This window comes from Meriones unguiculatus, chromosome 14 (genome assembly GCF_030254825.1).
Source record: "Meriones unguiculatus strain TT.TT164.6M chromosome 14, Bangor_MerUng_6.1, whole genome shotgun sequence".
NCBI lineage: Eukaryota > Metazoa > Chordata > Mammalia > Rodentia > Muridae > Meriones > Meriones unguiculatus.
Window position 1 is genome coordinate 6,982,832 of NC_083361.1, and position 18,663 is coordinate 7,001,494.

General features: G+C 53.0%; 1 protein-coding gene and 1 long non-coding RNA gene across 2 annotated transcripts; one reads left to right on the forward strand and one right to left on the reverse strand.

Annotated features, from left to right (window-relative positions):
* Positions 1-644: 644 nt before the first annotated feature.
* Positions 645-6,184, reverse strand: LOC132647133 (uncharacterized). Its single transcript, XR_009585419.1, has 2 exons — positions 5,232-6,184; positions 645-3,214 (listed from the first exon to the last, which is right to left on the reverse strand). It is a non-coding gene; the product is annotated as an uncharacterized LOC132647133 (long non-coding RNA).
* Positions 6,185-15,356: 9,172 nt separating this feature from the next.
* Positions 15,357-18,272, forward strand: Cebpa (CCAAT enhancer binding protein alpha). The gene has a single exon (XM_021641915.2). It carries the CDS (start codon positions 15,717-15,719, stop codon positions 16,797-16,799), a length of 1,083 nt encoding a protein of 360 aa, XP_021497590.1. The 5' UTR covers positions 15,357-15,716; the 3' UTR covers positions 16,800-18,272.
* The last annotated feature ends 391 nt before the right edge of the window (positions 18,273-18,663 follow it).

The window sequence follows — 18,663 nt, forward strand, 5'->3', positions numbered from 1 at the left end:
GCCGTTTTTGTTTGTTTGTTTGTCTGTTTTTTGCAGTGTAAGAACTGGAACCCAGAACAGCATGTGCCGGGCGAACGTAGCACTGCTGAGCTACGCCTCCCACCCACCACGCACTGTAGGTTTCCTTGCTTGAGGCAGGGTCTCAGGGAGCCCAGGCTGACCTTGAACTCACTGGGTAGCTGAGGATGCTCTTGGACAATCTTCCCGTACCTACCTTCCAATCGCTGGGATTAGGGGCGCACGGCACCTTGCCTGGTTTCTATGCAGTACATTTTTTTAAATAGATGAGTCAGAGGAAGGGACAGAGAGGGGAGGGCAGAGGTGGCACAGGAGCTGAATTAGAACAAAGAATAAGGAGACGTGTATGTTGAAATGCCATAACGAAACCCTTTGCTTTTCACTATAGCTTAACAAGTAAGTAAATAATCAAGACAGTCTCTACACGTGATATGAAGGATGATCAACACACAAAATGCAGACACACAACACATATGGCAGGAGCTACACACACAAAAGGTTAACACAACACTGATGATGGCGGCTTCCTCTTAGTACTCCAGTAGGGTAGAAGTTTGAGGTAAAGAAAGAATTAGATATAATACAATAACAACATTTATATAATAATTTCCTATATGCTATTATACTTTATTTCTTCAGAAATATTTATTTACTTGCTTATTCATTAATTTACACGCTTGTGCATCTTGTGCACACAAGGGCCCTCAGAGGCCAGAAGAGGATGCTGTATTCCCCGGCACTGGACCTACTTTGTGACTATGAGTCATGTGGGAGCTGGGAGCTGAGCCTCAAGTCCTCTGCAATGACACTGAGACTTCTTCACTGCTGATACATCTCTTTAGGCTTTACCTTGAATTTACTTAAAAGAAAATACATATGTGAGCTGTGGATTTTAAAATTAAAGGGGCTGAGGTTGTAGCTCCTATAGGCCATGTGACTGACAAGTCTGAGGGCCTGGGAGCAATCCCCAGCACACAAAATACAAAGAATGAATCAAATAAGATTAACTTTTTTGTTCATACGTATTTTAGTTTGAGGAGGGTTGTTTGTTTCTGCATGCTGGAGATTGAACCCAGAGTTTGTGCATGTAAGACAAGTGCTCTACCACTGAGCCACACCCCAGCCCCTCACTGGGGGATTCTAGGCAGGGGCTCTACCACTGAGCCACACCCCAGCCCCTCACTGGGGGATTCTAGGCAGGGGCTCTACCACTGAGCCACACCCCAGCCCCTCACTGGGGGATTCTAGGCAGGGGCTCTACCACTGAGCCACACCCCAGCCCCTCACTGGGGGATTCTAGGCAGGGGCTCTACCACTGAGCCACACCCCAGCCCCTCACTGGGGGAGTCTAGGCAGGTGCTCTATCACTGAGCCACACCCTGAGCCCCTCACTGGGGAATTCTAGGCAGGGGCTCTACCACTGAGCCACACCCCAGCCCCTCACTGGGGGATTCTAGGCAGGGGCTCTACCACTGAGCCACACCCTGAGCCCTTCTCTTCTGTTTTAAGGCCCTCTAGTGATTTTATTTTATTCTTCACTTTAATATTTTTGTCTGTAGACTCTCTACTTGGTCCTTCTTAAAATTTCTTTTTCACTGAAACATTTTCTGTTCTTTTGTTTTGAACAGCCCTTCAATTAAACTCTCAGCCCTAGCTGTGACAGTCCCATTGGAGTTGGTGTCTGCTCGTTTGCCTTTCCCTTAGACTAGCTGCTGTGTCCTGGAACTTTGGTACGTCTGGTGATGTTGCATCACAGATACTGTGAGGGATACACCGTAGATGCTACTATGTTTTCCTGAAGAATGCCCATCTCCTTTTTGGCTGAGTTCAAACTGTGGTTCACGGCAACATAGACATGATTCCTTCAGACTCAGCTGGCTGCTGGGTGACTGTCCCAGGCCTGCGAACTTCATAGGTCAACCAGAGGAGTCGGTACTTCATCCACGACAGGCTTGGCTTCTTGGCCCCAGTTCTATGGTCTCCCCGCCTCGCTTCTTTGGTGGCTAAGCCTGTTAATTAACCATCAAGCAAACAGCACTATGCAGTCTTCTATGAGAATTGTAGCTTCCTCACCTGGGGCAGACAGGTTACTCATCTTCAGGCAAAACATGATTTAAAAAGAAAGAAGAAACTCAGCCAGTCAGATGGCACACGCCTGTAATTCCAGCACTCGGGAAGGCAGAGGCAAGCGGATCGCTGTAAGTTCGAGGCCAGCCTGGTCTACAAAGCAAGTCCAAGACAGCTGGGGCACCCCAGAGAAACCCTGTCTCAGAAAACACAGCACCACCAAAAAGAAGAAGAAGAAGAAGAAGAAGAAGAAGAAGAAGAAGAAGAAGAAGAAGAAGAAGAAGAAAAGGAAGGAGCCCCTGTTACCACGTCTGCTTCTGAATGTCCCCCCTTTGCTGCGGCTTTTGTCAATTCTCCATTGTCTTTGTGTAGTTGGCTTTTACTTATTTGTCTGGACTTTAGAGCCTGATATCTGTGGATTTTTGGTAATTGGTTGTAAAGGAGTCTGCCCCAGGGTGTGTGTGTGTGTGTGTGTGTGTGTGTGTGTGTGTGTGTGTGTGTTAAGACTTTCTGTTCTAGCTGGTCAGGGGATTTCGACTTTGATTCCACTTAACAAGCAATGTTAAGCCCCTCATTCATTCATCTGGGTGTCAAGAGGCAGTGTCACTATGTGCTTTAAGCTGACCTTAAACTCACAATGGTCCTGGCTCTCTCTACCTCCTAAGTGCTGGGATTACAGGCATATTGCCACAGCAGGCTTTGAAGAAGAAGGAAAAAAAAAAACAACTGTAAAACTCCCTACACTGGCCGTTTTCTTTTCCTTGCTGACACAGCTAATCTTCAGTATTTATGTAAGAGCTACGAACGGCTTATTTATTTAATCCTTGCAGCTCTGCGGAGAAGAAGGTGCCTTATCCTCATTTGAAAGACGAGGAGATGAGGAAACGAAGCAAGAGAGGCAGCCGGCCTACCAAACTCACGGTGCACAGCGGCTTTTCAGCTGTCTGCGCCGCTCTCTTCTTCCCAAGCCTGGCTCTGAGAAGTGGCTGGTAAGGAAGGCCAGGTGTCAGGATCAAGGTGGTAGCCAGGAGGAGGAAGTGGAGGAGTCATCTGTGACTTTGAACTTGGCCAGGTCCCCATTAGTCATCCAAACCAGAGGCCTATCCCAGGGGTGTGCGCAGAGCTCTGGCTGGGGGTGAGGAGTCGGGGGAGAGAGGGGAGGGAGTCGGTCAGTCAGAAGCAGAGACAACAGCACCCCTTTCCATGAAAGAAGAGACAAATATAACAGGGTTCAGAGCTGAGCACAGCTTTAGGAAGGGCAGAGGATCCCGTCCCCAGTCCCCATGGCTCGGGAGACCAGCTGGGTCTGCCACTCCTTCACCTGCTCCCCCTGACTGTTGGTGGCTCCCACTAGGTTGTCTGCTGTTCCCCTCCATGCCTCGTGCCAGCTTTGAGGGCTGCTTGCCGGGTTGGGAGGTGGAACTCCCAAGGTGAAGACATTCCCAGACTTGGAGGTAAGGATTAGCCCAAGAATCCAGTCAGTTTCCAGTCGGGGCAAGGTCCCTGTCACTAAGCCACTGGGCAGGCTTCATGTGACCTATCTGCCTTCTAGGGATTTCTCCCAGAAAAACAAGCTAGCCAGAGCAACTCGTGTTGTGAGGGTCACCTGCAAGTTTCCCTCACTCCGAGGAACGCTGAACTCTGGGAGCACACTGTTTTCCCGGGAGTCTGACTCACTCTGCTTTTCGTTTGACTGTTACTGAACCTTGAGTGAGATTAAAAACTATTTTTTTTAAAAGGTTTGGAATGCATGCGGGACAGATTTTCTAACCGAACGTATTTTTAACCGGATTCTAAAGACATGCTTGTTGAAACTCAGTTTTCCCAATGTCAGCTCTACCTATTGACCAAGCAGATTGGGAGTTCCAACTGTATTTTCTTGGTTCCCATGATGGTGCACAAGGATTTAGACCTCGGAAGTGATCTGGCCAACTGCAAGTGTCACAAGAGTTGGTTATATGCTTTCCAGTCCACCTTTGAAGGTTCTGGGTTTGGTTGGTTGGTTGGTTTTAGTTTTTTGAGACAGGGTTTCTCTGTGTAGCTCTGGCTGTCCCTGACTCACTTTGTAGACCAGCCTGGCCTCGAACTCACAGAGAGCCTCCTGCCTCGGCCTCCCAAAATGCTGGGATGACAGGCGTGCGCCACAAGGCCCAGCCAACTTTTGAAAGTGGTAGGATGGTGAGCAATGGGAGAAGTAGGGAGGGCCAGGGTGGCCTGTGCATGCTCCCTAAGCTGAGAATTAGTACCAATGGGGAAAACCAGCTCTCACTGGGGAACAGCTCTGTGATCCATGAAAGTATTCTACTGAAGCTCACAGCTTTATGGATTTCCTTGGGGCCACTGTTGAAGATAAAACTCCTGCGTAGGCCCATTTATGTTTTGTCCATTTGGCTCTTCAGCTTTAGGAAAATGAAACCCAAGCCTTCTCATGACATCGGGCTGCTGTGTTTTGAGCAAATACAGACAAGAGGGACAGTTAATTATTGCTTATGTGATGTTTAATTCTTCCATATATCTTAACATCCATTGCAGAAATGTTCACCCAGTTGCAAGCCCCTCTCCCTGCATGTGAAAGGTCCCAGACAGAAATGTGCTTATGGCCGACTTTCCCTTCCTCCTTGCATATCTGAAATATATGTGTTTTCTATAGAACCTCTTTCCATATGCACACATATACTGCATACCTATGTATTCTGTTTTCTTTTAAATTGCAATTCTTTTGTAGTGATCTGCAGAGGTTCATTTGTTGGTAACAAGGTCTCTCGCTGTAGTCGGATTTGCTCTTGAAGCCAGCCTGGCTTCAAGTTTACAATCCCTCTCCTCCCTCCACTGTCAAGTGTGGGGATTCCAAATTGTTGTGTAACAGTTTCCTCCCAGACAGAAACATTCTATCCCACGGGCTGATTCCTTAAGAAAGAAGGCAAACAATTCAAAATAACTTCCGGAAGTCCCTGAAACCGACCAGATTCTCTAGGTCCCTCCCAAAGCCAGAGTAAACCGTGAGAGCTGAGCGTCACTCCAAAGTGAAGCGGAGCTGTCCCAAAGTCCCGCAGACAGAGAAGCTGCAAAGAAGACTGAGACCAGACCAGCTGCCAGGAAGAGGTTCAGACCAACCCGTGAGGAATCTAGAAAGGGCGCTTTCCAACCTGTTGAGCTGCTTGCAGGCTGTGCTGGGTGCCGGAGCTACCCACGCTTGTAAGCTGTCACCCGTGCCCGGTGGACTTTGGTGATGCAGCTGTCTGAGTCATTTCTGTTCCTGTAAGTAACCCCTCACCCACACTCCCGTAGGCAACCCCGTTAGAACGCGATGGTTCACAAAATTGGACTTTGGAGATACCCGTACTTTGGTCTGTCATGGGTTCCCTAACAGGGGTGAGTAGACTTTTGGGTTACATCTCCCTAGGAAAACGTCTGTCACACCGCACAAGCGTGTGCCGCCATGACCTGCCGGAAGTAAATACTCGTATACAAACAAGCCCTTTTCCCTTTCCATTAAGAATGACTCATTGAGCATCAAATCGAATGTGGTTTAGTGTTGATAACCGTGAGGGACTTGCTTAGGAGAGAGCTCACAGATCAACACACGGTTTGTTATTAGAATGTTTCCTAATCCATCCATCCATGTATAGACGTCATAAATATGGGTGATGAACAAATAGAGCAGAAATCTTTCCATATTCTTCTAGCTTTTTTTAAAGGCGTGAACATATATCTGTGTGTGTGTGCATGTGCGTGTGCGTGATGGTGTGCGGAGGTCTGTGGTCCTCCGTGTGTGTCTCTGGAACTGAACTCCAGATTCCAGGCTTGCAAAACAAAAGCCCACTGAGCCATCTTGTTTAGCCCCCCTCTAGCTTTTTAATAGAGGCACGAGTTATCATTAACCAGCTATTCCACGGCTGTTCAAGCAGTCATTGTTTCTAGGTTCTTGTTTCCTTCTTGCAATTATTAACAGCAAGGCCGGACATGGGAGGCTGAGGCAGGGGGAACCTGAGTTTGAGGCCAGCCTGGGCTACAGAGAGAAACCGTGCCTGAGTAATGACGTCAACACGGTGGTCAATATCCTCACCGGGGCCTCTCTGTGTACACCTGAGAGTTTACGGGTTAAATTTCTAGGACTGGAGTTGCTAGGTGAAATAAGAATGACACTCTGAGACGGGATAGTCCTTGTCACAGCCCCCTGGCTTGTATCAACATGTGGTCCTGCTTGCTCTGCCCAGGTGTTAGTACCAAACATTAACCTGGTATGGTTGTGGTGGTTCTCTCGTTCACATTATCAGCACTTTAATGTATTTTTGTGTTTGTGTGTGTGGTGTATGTGCATGAATGTGTGCAGGTGAATTCACCTGTGTGTGCCCCCGGAGGCCAGAGGAGCCCAGTGTCCTGCTCCACCCTCTCTGCCGTATTCCCTCGAGACAGGGTCTCTCCGTGAATCAGCGGTCCTCTTATTCTCCTCCTACAGCCACAGCCTGGGGTTACAGGTGCGCGTGGCCATGCCCAGCCTTCTCCACGCATTCTGGGGAGCTGACCTTGGGTGCTCAGGCGTGTGCAGAAGGCACTCTTACAATCTCTGAGCTATTGCCCCAGCCTCAGACTTTTACATGCGTTTGGAATTCATTTGCCTCTTCTGTATCTTTGTTTGGTTTGTTTTGATTTTTGAGATCAGATCTCACCATATAGCCCAGGCTGGCCTGGAAGTCACTGTGAACTGAGAAGCCCGACTCCCCATTCTCCTGCCTCAACTACCCAAGTGCTACAGTAACAGGACTGTGCCACCAATACCAGCTGTGTTTTGTTTTGTTGGTTCAAGACAGGGTTTTCTCTGTGTAGCCCTGGCTGCCATGGAACTTACTATGTAGACCAGGCTGCCCTCAAATTCACAGAGATCCACCAGCCATACCACCACCGGCCAACATTAGCTGTTTTAAAAACAAAGTCTGATCCTAACTTGGAGGATTTTATACATAAATAAATGATCTTTTGATCTTTAGGATGTCCTGTCAGCCCAGCCTGGTGGTGGTGGCACGCACCTTTAATCCCAGCACTCGGGAGGCAGAGGCAGACGGATCTCTGAGTTCAAGGCCAGCCTGGTCTGCAGAGTGAGTTCCAAGGTGGCCATGACTACACAAAGAAACCCTATCCTGAAAAATAAAAAATAAAATAAAAAGAGAGGAAAAAAAGAAAAGAATGCCATGTCCACAGCAGAAATTAACATGAGTCAGTACCCACAGTCGGAACAGTGCCTCATCTGAGAAAACTCACAGAGGGGAAGAATAAACATTCTCAAAGCATTGTTTGAACTGTTCTACTTGGAAAATATGCTCACCAGGAAGCATTCCGAATTCCTTGCAAAACCAGGCAATGCTCACTGCACCACTTCGTATTTGAAGAGCAAATTAAGGCAACTTAAAATATTTTATAGTATATAAAACTATAAAAATAATAAAACTATTAAAGAAAGGTGGCTTCAGATAGTTTTATAGTTTATAAAAAACCATAAATGTAATAAATACATACTTACCTGTCCAAAAAGTCCAATAGATCTGAGTACTCAAATTACAGACTCCAGACTTCAAGCTATGCTCTTTCCGCATAGTCGGAAACTCTTAACAGGTGTGTGGGCCTCACCTACTCCTTTATACATGTAAATGTGAATTTAGTAGGTTTTCCTACAGGCTTTTTGTTTGTTTGTTTGTTTGTTTGTTTGTGAGATGGCTTCTGTACATAGTCCTGGAACTCACTATGTAGACCAGGCTGTCCTTGAGCTCATAGAGATCTGCCTGCCTTTGCTTCCCAAGAAGGTAGCCACCACACCTGGCTTCTTTTAATGGTACATGAGGAATCAAATTTTGCCCTTATACATATATATTAGGCAAATGCTTTACCACTGAGCTAGGCCCCTAGCCCTCACTGGGGGATTCTAGGCAGGGGCTCTACCACTAAATCACACTCCAGCCCCTCACTGGGGGATTCTAGGCAGGGGCTCTACCACTGAGCCACACCCCAGCCTCTCACTGGGGGATTCTAGGCAGGGGCTCTGCCACTAAATCACACTCCAGCCCCTCACTGGGGGATTCTAGGCAGGGGCTCTACCACTGAGCCACACCCCAGCCCCTCACTGGGGGATTCTAGGCAGAGGCTACACCACTGAGCCACACCTGAGCCCCTCACTGGGGGATTCTAGGCAGGGGCTCTACCACTGAGCCACACCCCAGCCCCTCACTGGGGGATTCTAGGCAGGGGCTCTACCACTGAGCCACACCCCAGCCCTTCACTGGGGGATTCTAGGCAGGGGCTCTACCACTGAGCCACACGCCAGCTCTACAGTTGTGCTACATTCACACACCTCTGTTTCACCTTTTGAGACAAAGTTTCACTCCTTTGTGACAGCAGGCCTTAGGTTTGTAATCCTCCTGCCTTAGCCCCTTCAATAGCTGGGATGACATGTCTATGCCACTAGGCCTGGATTACAAATAGGTGTTTGATTAATGTTTTCCTAGTCAAGTGGAAGCAGCAGGAAGTCTCACAACTTGTTTTGTCTTATGTAAGGATTCATTCCATCACTGTTCCAAACATGGAGCCCTTTGAGGTCTGCCCTTCACATCTGTAAACTGACCATGCCTTGTCACGGGCCCTAAGAGACTAATGGTGAGGAAAGCACTGAGTCTCAACCAACATGCTTGAAACCACATAGCCCACTGTGTGCACCTCATTTGCCTCACAGCCTCAGTGTCACACTTGAAGGACATCTGACTCAGTGTTGGTGATCTCAGTCTTGAAGGAGTCCAATCATAAGAGCAAAGGGCTTACATTAGGCCATCACTCTTTTTTGTTGTTGTTTGTTTTGTTTTTCTGAGACAGGGTTTCTCTGTATAGCCTTGGCTGTCCTGGGCTAGCTTTGTAGACCAGGCTGGCCTTCAACTCACAGCGATCTGCCTGTCTCTGCCTCCCTGAGTGCTGGGATCACAGCCGTGAGCTTCAGTACCTGGCTGGGGCTGTCACCATTTATCTCTTGATTTTTCACAAAGTTTGGTTTCTTACCTTGTTCAGAATTGTGAAATGTCCCTTGAGGGCATAAATCCTTGGACTCAGCAAGAAGATAGGATAGGGTCAGGATAGTGAGTTCAAAGTAGTGAGAGCATGCTCAGTAGGCTGGCCTGGCCAGTCAGCAAGCCAGAGCCGCTCCTGTCTCCCACATGAACCTGCAGGGGACAGACCTGTGCCCCCAGCCATGTCCAGGTTCCATGTCTGGCTCTAGCAATGGGCCACAGACCTGACACACAGCAGAGGCGGAGGCAGCCTCAGGGCCCAGCTCTGGGGACCTTCACTGGCAAAGCCTCTTTCTTGTCCTGCCTGGATTTTCCTAATAGGCCCTTTCTCCTCCCTCCAAGGCCAAGCCTCTGGGGACCACATCTGCCTGAGGGGGCCCGCTTTCCAGTCAGCCCTAAGCACTATTGTATACAGTCTGGTCTTTCGGAAACCGCTTCAAGAGGCTCTGAACTGGGTCTGCTCTGGGGAACAGGGGCTGGCCCAGGGGCTCATGTCCTCTCTGGCATCTTCAGAGCTATCCTTCAGCAGCCCTCCTAGGCTTGGGGACAAACTGGGTTCTAGAAGGGTGTCTGGGTAGCTGCTGTCTCTCACAACGTCTGTGTTCATTTAACAAATATTTGAGACTCTCCTCTCAGCCAAGGCCTGTTCTAGCCAGGGGGTGAGGCGGGATGGGGGGGTGGGGGGTGCAGAACAGGACAGGCAAGGTCCCTGCCTTTGTAAAGCTGGCATTCTAGTGGGGGAAGCCAGATAAGGATCAGGTAAAATAAGTAAACAAGACCATTCTTCGGAGAGAGCTATGAGGAAAATAAAATGGTGCGATGGCACAAGAGCTGTGGGGGAGGGGACGGCCCACACCTTTCTGAGGAGGTGGCACTCAACTGACCGGAAGGAAAAGGGACTGTGCCAACATAGGAAGAACACTCCAGGGAGCAAGCAGAGTAAAGTGCAGCCCCCGGGGGCCAGGCAAGCGTGCGTGAGGGGAAGCAAGGGTACATTTGTGACACACTCTTCCAGAACCTTCCTCCCTCCTTTCTAAGCAAGGTGTTAAAGGGGGTTTAAGTAGCTGAAGAGCCTGAGCTGAGTATGTTTCGAAGGCACCAGGGGGTCTCTTGCTGGAGGGAGGTGGACACAAGCAGGCCAGGAGGAAAAGCAGGAAGGGGCTGTGTGGAGAGTCAGTGTCAACTGGGGGGGGGGTGCTGCAAGCATGGGAAGGAGGGATGAATTGGAGGGGGCAGACTGGGGACTATGCATGTGTCTGTGTTGCTGGGGATTGAACCTAGGGCTTCCCACTTGCTAGGTGCGTGCTAGACCACTGAGCTATCTACCCGCCACTCTCTTTTCACCTTTCATTTTGCTGTTGGTTTTGTTTGTTGTTTGTTTGTTTTTTGTTTTTTTTTTTTAGATAGGGTTTCTCTCTGTAGCCTTGGTTATCTTGGAACTCCTTTTGTAGACCAGGCTGGCCTCGAACTCACAGAAATCCACCTGCTTCTGCCTCTCCAGTGGATTAAAGGTGTGTGCCATCCTTCCCCCATCCCTATTTTCCAAACGGCTAAGTTCCAGTAGCTGGTCCTCTAGCACATTCTGAGACTTGCTTTCTGTTTGTTTGGCTGTACTGGGGATGGACTGCCGAGCCATACTCTCTTATTAAAGAAGTCAAGGAAGGAGCACTACCACTGAGCAACATTTCCAATTCTTCACTAGGGTATTCCAGGTATGTGCTCTACCTCAGAACCACACTCCTAACTCCCCACCAGTAGATTCTAGGCAGGTGTTCTACCACTGAGCCACACCCCAGCCCCTCACTGGGGGATTCTAGGCAGGTGCTCTACCACTGAGCCACACCCCAGCCCCTCACTGGGAGATTCTAGGCAGGTGTTCTACCACTGAGCCACAGCCCAGCCCCTCACTGGGAGATTCTAGGCAGGGGCTCCACCATTGAGCCACATCCCCAGCCCCTCACTGGGGATTCTAGGCAGGGGCTCTACCACTGAGTCACACCTCAGCCCCTCACTGTTGAATTCTGGGTGAACACTACCATCTAAACCACATCTCCAGCCTTGAAGTAAATGTTGAGACAGGAAATCTAGAAAATATTTTTACCTAACAGTTTCTTGGTTTTGGTAATTGTTGGAGGATGGTGTTTGGGTTTGATTTCCTTCTTTCTTTCTTTCTTTCTTTCTTTCTTTCTTTCTTTCTTTCTTTCTTTCTTTCTTTTATTTTTTTTTAGTGCAGAATCTCACAGTTGGACCTAGGCTGGCCTGAAACTCACTGGGTAGCCTCAACTGGTCTTGAACTCTCAGTGAGATCACAGAACCTGTGATTCTCCCACCTTAGCCTCCCAAGTGCTTAGATTATAGCCACGTGTCACCACGCCCCGGCTCAGCGGTAACTTGGCATTTCATTGAACGTGAAATGGGGACTGCAATTTGTATCTTTGTTCTTGGCTCCCCAGGCACGTGGAGAAGATGAGTCCACGTCCAGGATTTTCTCTAATCAGTGCTTCCTTGCTGGGTGGCGGTTCTGTGGTTCATCCAGGATCTTGACACCAAAGCAGCGTAAAGAGCTTTTCCCAATTTGCTGAACAAAACTAACATGTTTTTTTTTTTAATTTTCTGCAGTTTGATTTGATCTCCTTCTAGAATCTCTGCTTTTGCTTATCTGTTCACAGCTTCAAGCAAATGGAAAACAGAATACAAACAACTAAAGAAATCACACACGTGTTACAGTCTGTGACTAGGAAAACTGGAAACAGCTGATTGTCGTGAACGCAGGATTTTTTTTTTTGATCTACCGCATATTCATGGCTCTTAAATAGCATTCACAGTTACATTTCCTAACAGGCAAATCACTTCTGCGATGTTTGACGGAGAACAAGTTCACATAGCTTTGCCATGTGAGCGAGACTGGGAACCCCAGCTAGTACCACCCCAGGCATCCCATAATCTCACTGAAGTGAGCTCCTTCATGTGACAAGTTTCTGGAGAAAACGGAACCTCAGCAATATGTGCTACTAGCAGCAAACAGCACAAGAAGGTCTTTCTCATCACCGTCAACAGCATGGCCAGAGCTGACCTCAGCACACAATCTCCCTAACCCTTCCACAAGCCCCACAATGAATTACCGAGAAACTCGCTAACTTGTCTAAGGTCATCCAGCTAGTAAATGATGACGTAAGTATTTTAATGTGTCTTCAGAGCCCCTCGCTTAGTCAGGGCCTCCCGGTAGAGATAGGATATGTGTAATCTGCTGGATGGTTATGGGAGCTTCTCCAGCTCCTGCTAAACCATGGATAAGGAACTCCACTCCTCCACAAATCAGGCCAGTGGTGTCTGGCAAGTGAGTCCCCTGTGCCACCCATCCCCCCCCTCCAGGGGCTTGGAGGAAGACATTATATACATCACGAGGTGACAACTCTAGCCAGAAGCCTGGCACCTTGTATAAATAGATGCTATGCTCTGGCCCCGTCCTAGGTCGCCTCAGTAGCCTCTCCCGGTGGAGGAACTTGGTTTGGAACAAGTTCCTTCTGCTGTGGCCTAAACTGTCAACGGACCCGCAATCCTCTTGCCTCAGCCTCCGGAGTTCGGAGATTACAGGTGTGAGCCACCACGCCCTTTTCTGACTCCACTGTTTCTTACCTAGCCAAAAGCCCCTCTCCATTCCAGCCAGGGTAGCTTTCTCAGAAACCCAAATGGGACAAAGACGCTCCCAGGCCGGCCACCTGAAGGATGAACGCCTGTGAGATAAAGCCCTTTCCCGTACCTGGGATGGCCTTGGCCATCAACCCGGCCCTGTCTGTGGATCCAGCCTTATCTAGGCCCCTCCCTAGCTCGCCCCACACTCCAGCCTGTCAAACACCCTTGTCCTTTGTCACCAGAACAGGCCAGGCTCCGCAGCCTCTCCACCTTTGCACCTGCCGTTCCCTCCTCCAAGAGGGGGAAAAAAAAGGCTTTCCTTCCTTATCCTTCCAGCGAATTCCTGCCTGTTTCAGGAAATGGCTCAAAGGTTCACTCCTGCATGAAGCCCTCTCTCCCTTCATGTTTCAGTGGGCCCCACTAGGATTCCACAGGCCGAGTTGTGTAAACATATGTATTTGATCCTCACTCTCCTGGAGGCTGGAAATCTGAAAGTCAGGGTCTGCCTTCTTCAGAGCCCAGTACTGGCTGGGGCTGGGTGTCTCCATGGCGCCACGTATCTCTAAAGCATGGAACCATTTCATGGGGGGATGGCTTGCCCCCTGCTCCTTTGGTATCCCCTTCTCTGTGACAATCCCTTTCTTCCCAGCTGGCTGCAGACATCCTTCCCTCTACCTGTGTCACACACAGGGACACTTCTCACTCACATGTAGGAATTTGGAAGGATAAGGGGCTCTGTCGGCTACAGGGCCTGCAGGCTTAGGCTTTGGGGCCGGAGCCCCAGTCCCCACGACTCACCTCACACACTTATTACACCCTTCCTTGTTGGTGCCTGTATTCTTGTGCTCCAGTTCCCTCCAACCCTAAGCTCCCGCGCTCGCACGAGGAAGGACAGGCAGGTGTCAGCCTCCCGATCACGTCTCTGTTAGCTAGGAACTTTCTCACAGCGTTCCCTTCCCCCTCAGGGGGAAAACAAACAAACAAACATTATTTTTAGCTGAGCAGAAAGACCGAAAAATCCCTCTTGGCTTTTAAGGATTTCTCTCCAGGGGACACTCCACAGGTGCGCGGCGTATTAATGGGTCGCGCATCTGGCCCAGAGAGCGCTGCTCCGCTCACACCAGCTTATTTATTTAGTGTAATCTGCTTTTTTACTCGCTCAGTTCAAAAGCATCAAGCTAAAAATAATCTTGTTTATGCTCCCTGGCCCGAAAACGAAGCACTTGGGCCCATTAATCACTGAGAATATGTAGAATGGGAATTTGATTAAAGTACAGGATGCGTCCTCCAGACCAAGTCGGTTCTGTACTGTGGCCACAGTGGAAGCCCAGCGGGCCTCCCCGACAGACTTCTTAGTGGAGCCTCCTCGAGCCTCCTGGGCGGATCGCAGCGCCTTTTCTGACCCGAGGGGGCCACTGCACTGAGGGTCTTGACCCGCGCACCCTGGAGTCGCAGGGAGACCCCTGACACCAGCGTGGAACGCTGACAAACGGGGTCCGAGAGGTCGTGAGGACTCGATTGAAGAAGCCTCGAAAGGCTCCTCGGGGTGCAGAAGGGAGAGACTCGGGTGCTCCTCAGGCCCCATCTGCCCCGACCCCCGCGGTCCAGGTGGAGAATGAGGGGGACGCCACGTGGCTGGGGAGCCGCTGCAGGCAAACGCCTACCCGCAGCGGCGAGCCTGCAGGCGGCTGGGGACCCTCCTGCCGGTGGGTGCTCCGACCCCGACGCCGGGAACCGACGCCGGGGCTACCGAGGTCGGTGCCCACCTGAATGACAGTGGGCACGGCTCCGGACCTCTGACCACGGTCCCGGAGGCAAGTTCAACCCTCTTACTCCAACACCCTGCCTTCTCCCCGCCCTCGCGCGCTCGCCCCAGCGTCCTGTTCCGCGAGTCTGGGAGGGCCCACCCGCCGGTCCCCAGGGGCAAAGGAAAACAAAAACAAAACAACAACAACAAAAAGGCCGAACAGTTTGACCGGAGGCTCCACTCAGGGAGCGCTCGTCAGCCTAGCAACCCTAGCGCTCTGGCCTGGAGACGTAATTAAAAAAGAAAGTTTTCCAGCCAGGGCGGATGGACCGGCCAGGTCCTCCGGGCTCCGGAGTTAGCGGCCGCCTCCGCTCCCCGCCGGGTCCTAGCGCCCTACGCTGAGGAGCCCGTGGGACCCTGGAGAGAGGCTGGGCGGGGAGGAGAGGTGCTCGGCCTGGAATCAGTGAGGTCGCTCGGAGTTCAGAGATAAAGACGCACAATCTCGGCGCTCTCTGGGCCTCGCCGCTCGGTGGTGCGCCCTGGGTTGCTGGTCCAAAGTGGTCCCCAACCTCCCTCGCCGCGGCCCCCCAGGTGGGGGACAGGCCTAGTCCCAGCTTTTAAGACCAGTCTGCACCACAGTGGCTCAAGAGTAGCATTCTCCCCTCTCCCGCCCGGCCCCCTCCCCCGCCTCCCGTTCCGCCTCTGGACGCTCCCGGGCTCCCCGGTGTTGGCTGGAAGTGGGTGACTTGAAGGAGGGGCGCCTAGCAGCGGACCACGTGTGTGCGGGGGCGACAGCGCCGCCGGGGTGGGGCTGAGCGCCGCCAACCGGGTTCGCCTTGCTGCGCAGGAGGCGGTGGGCGTTGCGCCACGGTCCCTCTCGGCGAGCACTTCGCTCCCGCCCTACTTAGCGCCTCGGAGAGAGTCACACGGAGGGAGAGAGCGAGAGAGAGCGAGCGAGAGCGAGAGAGGCGGGCTCTAAGACCCAGCAGGCACCATCCCGCTCTCGTCCTGGGTCCGGGGGACCCGCTCGGACACCAGGGGGCGATGCCCGACCCGATTTAAAAGCGGTCGCCGCGCGGGCCTGGCCATTCGCGACCCGGAGCTGCGCGGGCGCGAGCCGGTCGGGGGCTCCGGGTGGGCGGCGGCGCCACGCGCGGGCTGGAGGCCGCCGAGGCTCGCCATGCCGGGAGAGCTCTAACTCCCCGATGGAGCCGGCCGACTTCTACGAGGCGGAGCCGCGGCCCCCGATGAGCAGCCACCTCCAGAGCCCCCCGCACGCGCCCGGCAGCGCCGCCTTCGGCTTCCCCCGGGGCGCGGGCCCCGCGCCGCCCCCAGCCCCACCTGCCGTCCCGGAGCCGCTGGGCGGCATCTGCGAGCACGAGACGTCCATAGACATCAGCGCCTACATCGACCCGGCCGCCTTCAACGACGAGTTCCTGGCCGACCTCTTCCAGCACAGCCGGCAGCAGGAGAAGGCCAAGGCGGCGGCGGCGGGCCCCGCGGGCGGCGGCGGCGGCGACTTTGACTACCCGGGCGCCCCGGCGGGCCCCGGCGGCGCGGTCATGTCGGCGGGGGCGCACGGCCCCCCTCCGGGCTACGGCTGCGCGGCGGCCGGCTACCTGGACGGCAGGCTGGAGCCCCTGTACGAGCGCGTCGGGGCGCCCGCGCTGCGGCCGCTGGTGATCAAGCAGGAGCCCCGCGAGGAGGACGAGGCGAAGCAGCTGGCGCTGGCCGGCCTCTTCCCCTACCAGCCGCCGCCGCCGCCGCCGCCGCCGCACCCGCACGCGTCCCCCGCGCACCTGGCCGCCCCGCACCTGCAGTTCCAGATCGCGCACTGCGGCCAGACCACCGTGCACCTGCAGCCCGGACACCCCACGCCGCCGCCCACGCCCGTGCCCAGCCCGCACCCCGCGCCCGCGCTGGCTGCCGCGGGCCTGCCGGGCCCCGGGGGCGCGCTCAAGGGCTTGGCCGGGGCGCACCCCGACCTCCGCTCGGGCGGCGGCGGCGGCGGAGGGGCCGGCACGGGCAAGGCCAAGAAGTCGGTGGACAAGAACAGCAACGAGTACCGGGTACGTCGCGAACGCAACAACATCGCCGTGCGCAAGAGCCGGGATAAAGCCAAACAGCGCAACGTGGAGACCCAGCAGAAGGTGCTGGAGCTGACCAGTGACAATGACCGCCTGCGCAAGCGGGTGGAGCAGCTCAGCCGCGAGCTGGACACGCTGCGGGGCATCTTCCGCCAGCTGCCCGAGAGTTCCTTGGTCAAGGCCATGGGTAACTGCGCGTGAGACGCGCGCCTGCGGGACCTCCCCGCCTTGGGCCGGCCCCCTGGCCCCGGGACCGGAGAATGGTTTCGGGTCGCTGGACCTCCAGGCTGCCCGGGCCGGCCGCCGCGCGAGCCCGGACTAGGAGACTCCGGTGGGTGTCGTCTGAAAGCCTGGCCTGCTCCGCGCGTCCCCTCCCTTCCTCTGAGCCGGACTCGGACTCGGTGCGTCTAAGAGGAGGGAGCCAGGCCGTGGCTTCTCCTTGAGACGGGGAGACTTTCCCCCACCCCGCAGAGCCCAGCGGGGAGCCCGGCAATTCTAGTATTAAGGAAGTAACCTTGTGCCTTGGAGACTCAAAACTCGCTCCTTTTCCTACCGAGTAGGGGGAGCAGAACGCGTGCCTTGATGTTTTATTTGGAGGATTCCTGTCTCCTCCGAGGCTGCAGCAGGGCCCTCCCCGTGAGAAAACGAAGGGGGCAGGCCCCAGGGCAGGAGGAAGGTTCAGGAAGCTGAGATCCCCGCGGTGCTCCCGGGGCAGCCCCCCAGTCCCTGTCCTTGGAGGGGAGGGACTGAGGGAGTTGGGGATTTGAGTCTTAAGGGTGTACCCCTCCCCTGGCTATATGGAGATGAAGGGTCCCTGGTTTCTTGATTTCCCCACCTCCGCCTTCGCTCCCCACCTCGGCACACAGGCTAGATCTCCTGGGTGAGTTCATGGAGGATGGGGGGCTCCACCCCGGAGTCAGACCAGAAAGCTAGGTTGTGAGTTGGCCATGTGGTTAAGGGGACGCGGTGGGAACCTAAGTTTCTGGTCTTGGGGGTTGGAGGGGTGGAAGGACACCAGGACCGGCAGCCTTGTGTACTGTAGGTCGCCAGCCGCTGTTGCTGAAGGAACTTGAAGCACAATCGATCCATCCCAGAGGGACTGGAGTTATGACAAGCTTCCCAAATATTTTGCTTTATCATCCGATATCAACACTTGTATCTGGTCTCTGTGTCCCAGCGGTGCCTTGTGCAATGTCAGTATGCACGTCTATGCTAAACCACCATTTTATTTGGTCCTTTGTTTTGTTTTGGTTTTTGCTCTGATTCTTGCCAAAATGAGACTCTTCTTCGCTCGCTAGTGGCTGGGGGAAGGAGCTGAGTGAGGCTCTTCTTTCCTTTTTTTTTTTTTTTTTCCTCCCCGAGGACCAATGAAATGAAGTGAGCTTCCCCCTTCCCCCGGTTTTGCAGGGACGTATGTAGTTGTGGGTCTCAGCTGAGACTGCACACAGCTTCTCCCCCCCCCCCCCCCCCCGCCACCTCCCTACCCCCCAGAGGCCCTGGCTCTGGGTCTGGAAAGAAGGCCACCTCCAGCCAATTTGTATGCCCCCCTGCTGCTGGGAGCAGGGGTAGACTGTTTCCTTCTCTTCTTTGGGGGAGGGGAGGACGGGACACACACAGAGTTTCATGCTAGATGCCGTATGTATCATATCTATAATATAAACATATCAAACTCAATTTCGGTGTCTTTTTAAAACCAGGAAGAAGCCCCTTGTAAGGTTCGCTCTGGGCTGGGTCCCGTTTGAAACCGTGTTTTCTGTGTCTGAGGTCCTACGGTTTTGCATCTCTCCAGTGTCTCTTTGCCTTAGTGATGTGTGTTGGGGGTGGGCTTTGCCTAAGGAAGCCATGTAGCAGTCAAGTTTGATAAGGACTCACTGAGAAGGCCCGGGGTCTGAAGACGGAGTCCCCTCGGAATTCGGGAGTAAAGGGCTCGTGTTGCCTTAGGATCATGCTCTCTCCTTGCGTCTTAGAGTAAGAGAGATCCAGAAGAGAACCACTCGGCCTGAGCCAGAAGGCCACATCCCCAAATCACTCAGCTCCAGGTCTAGAGAACAAGGCTCATAGTGCC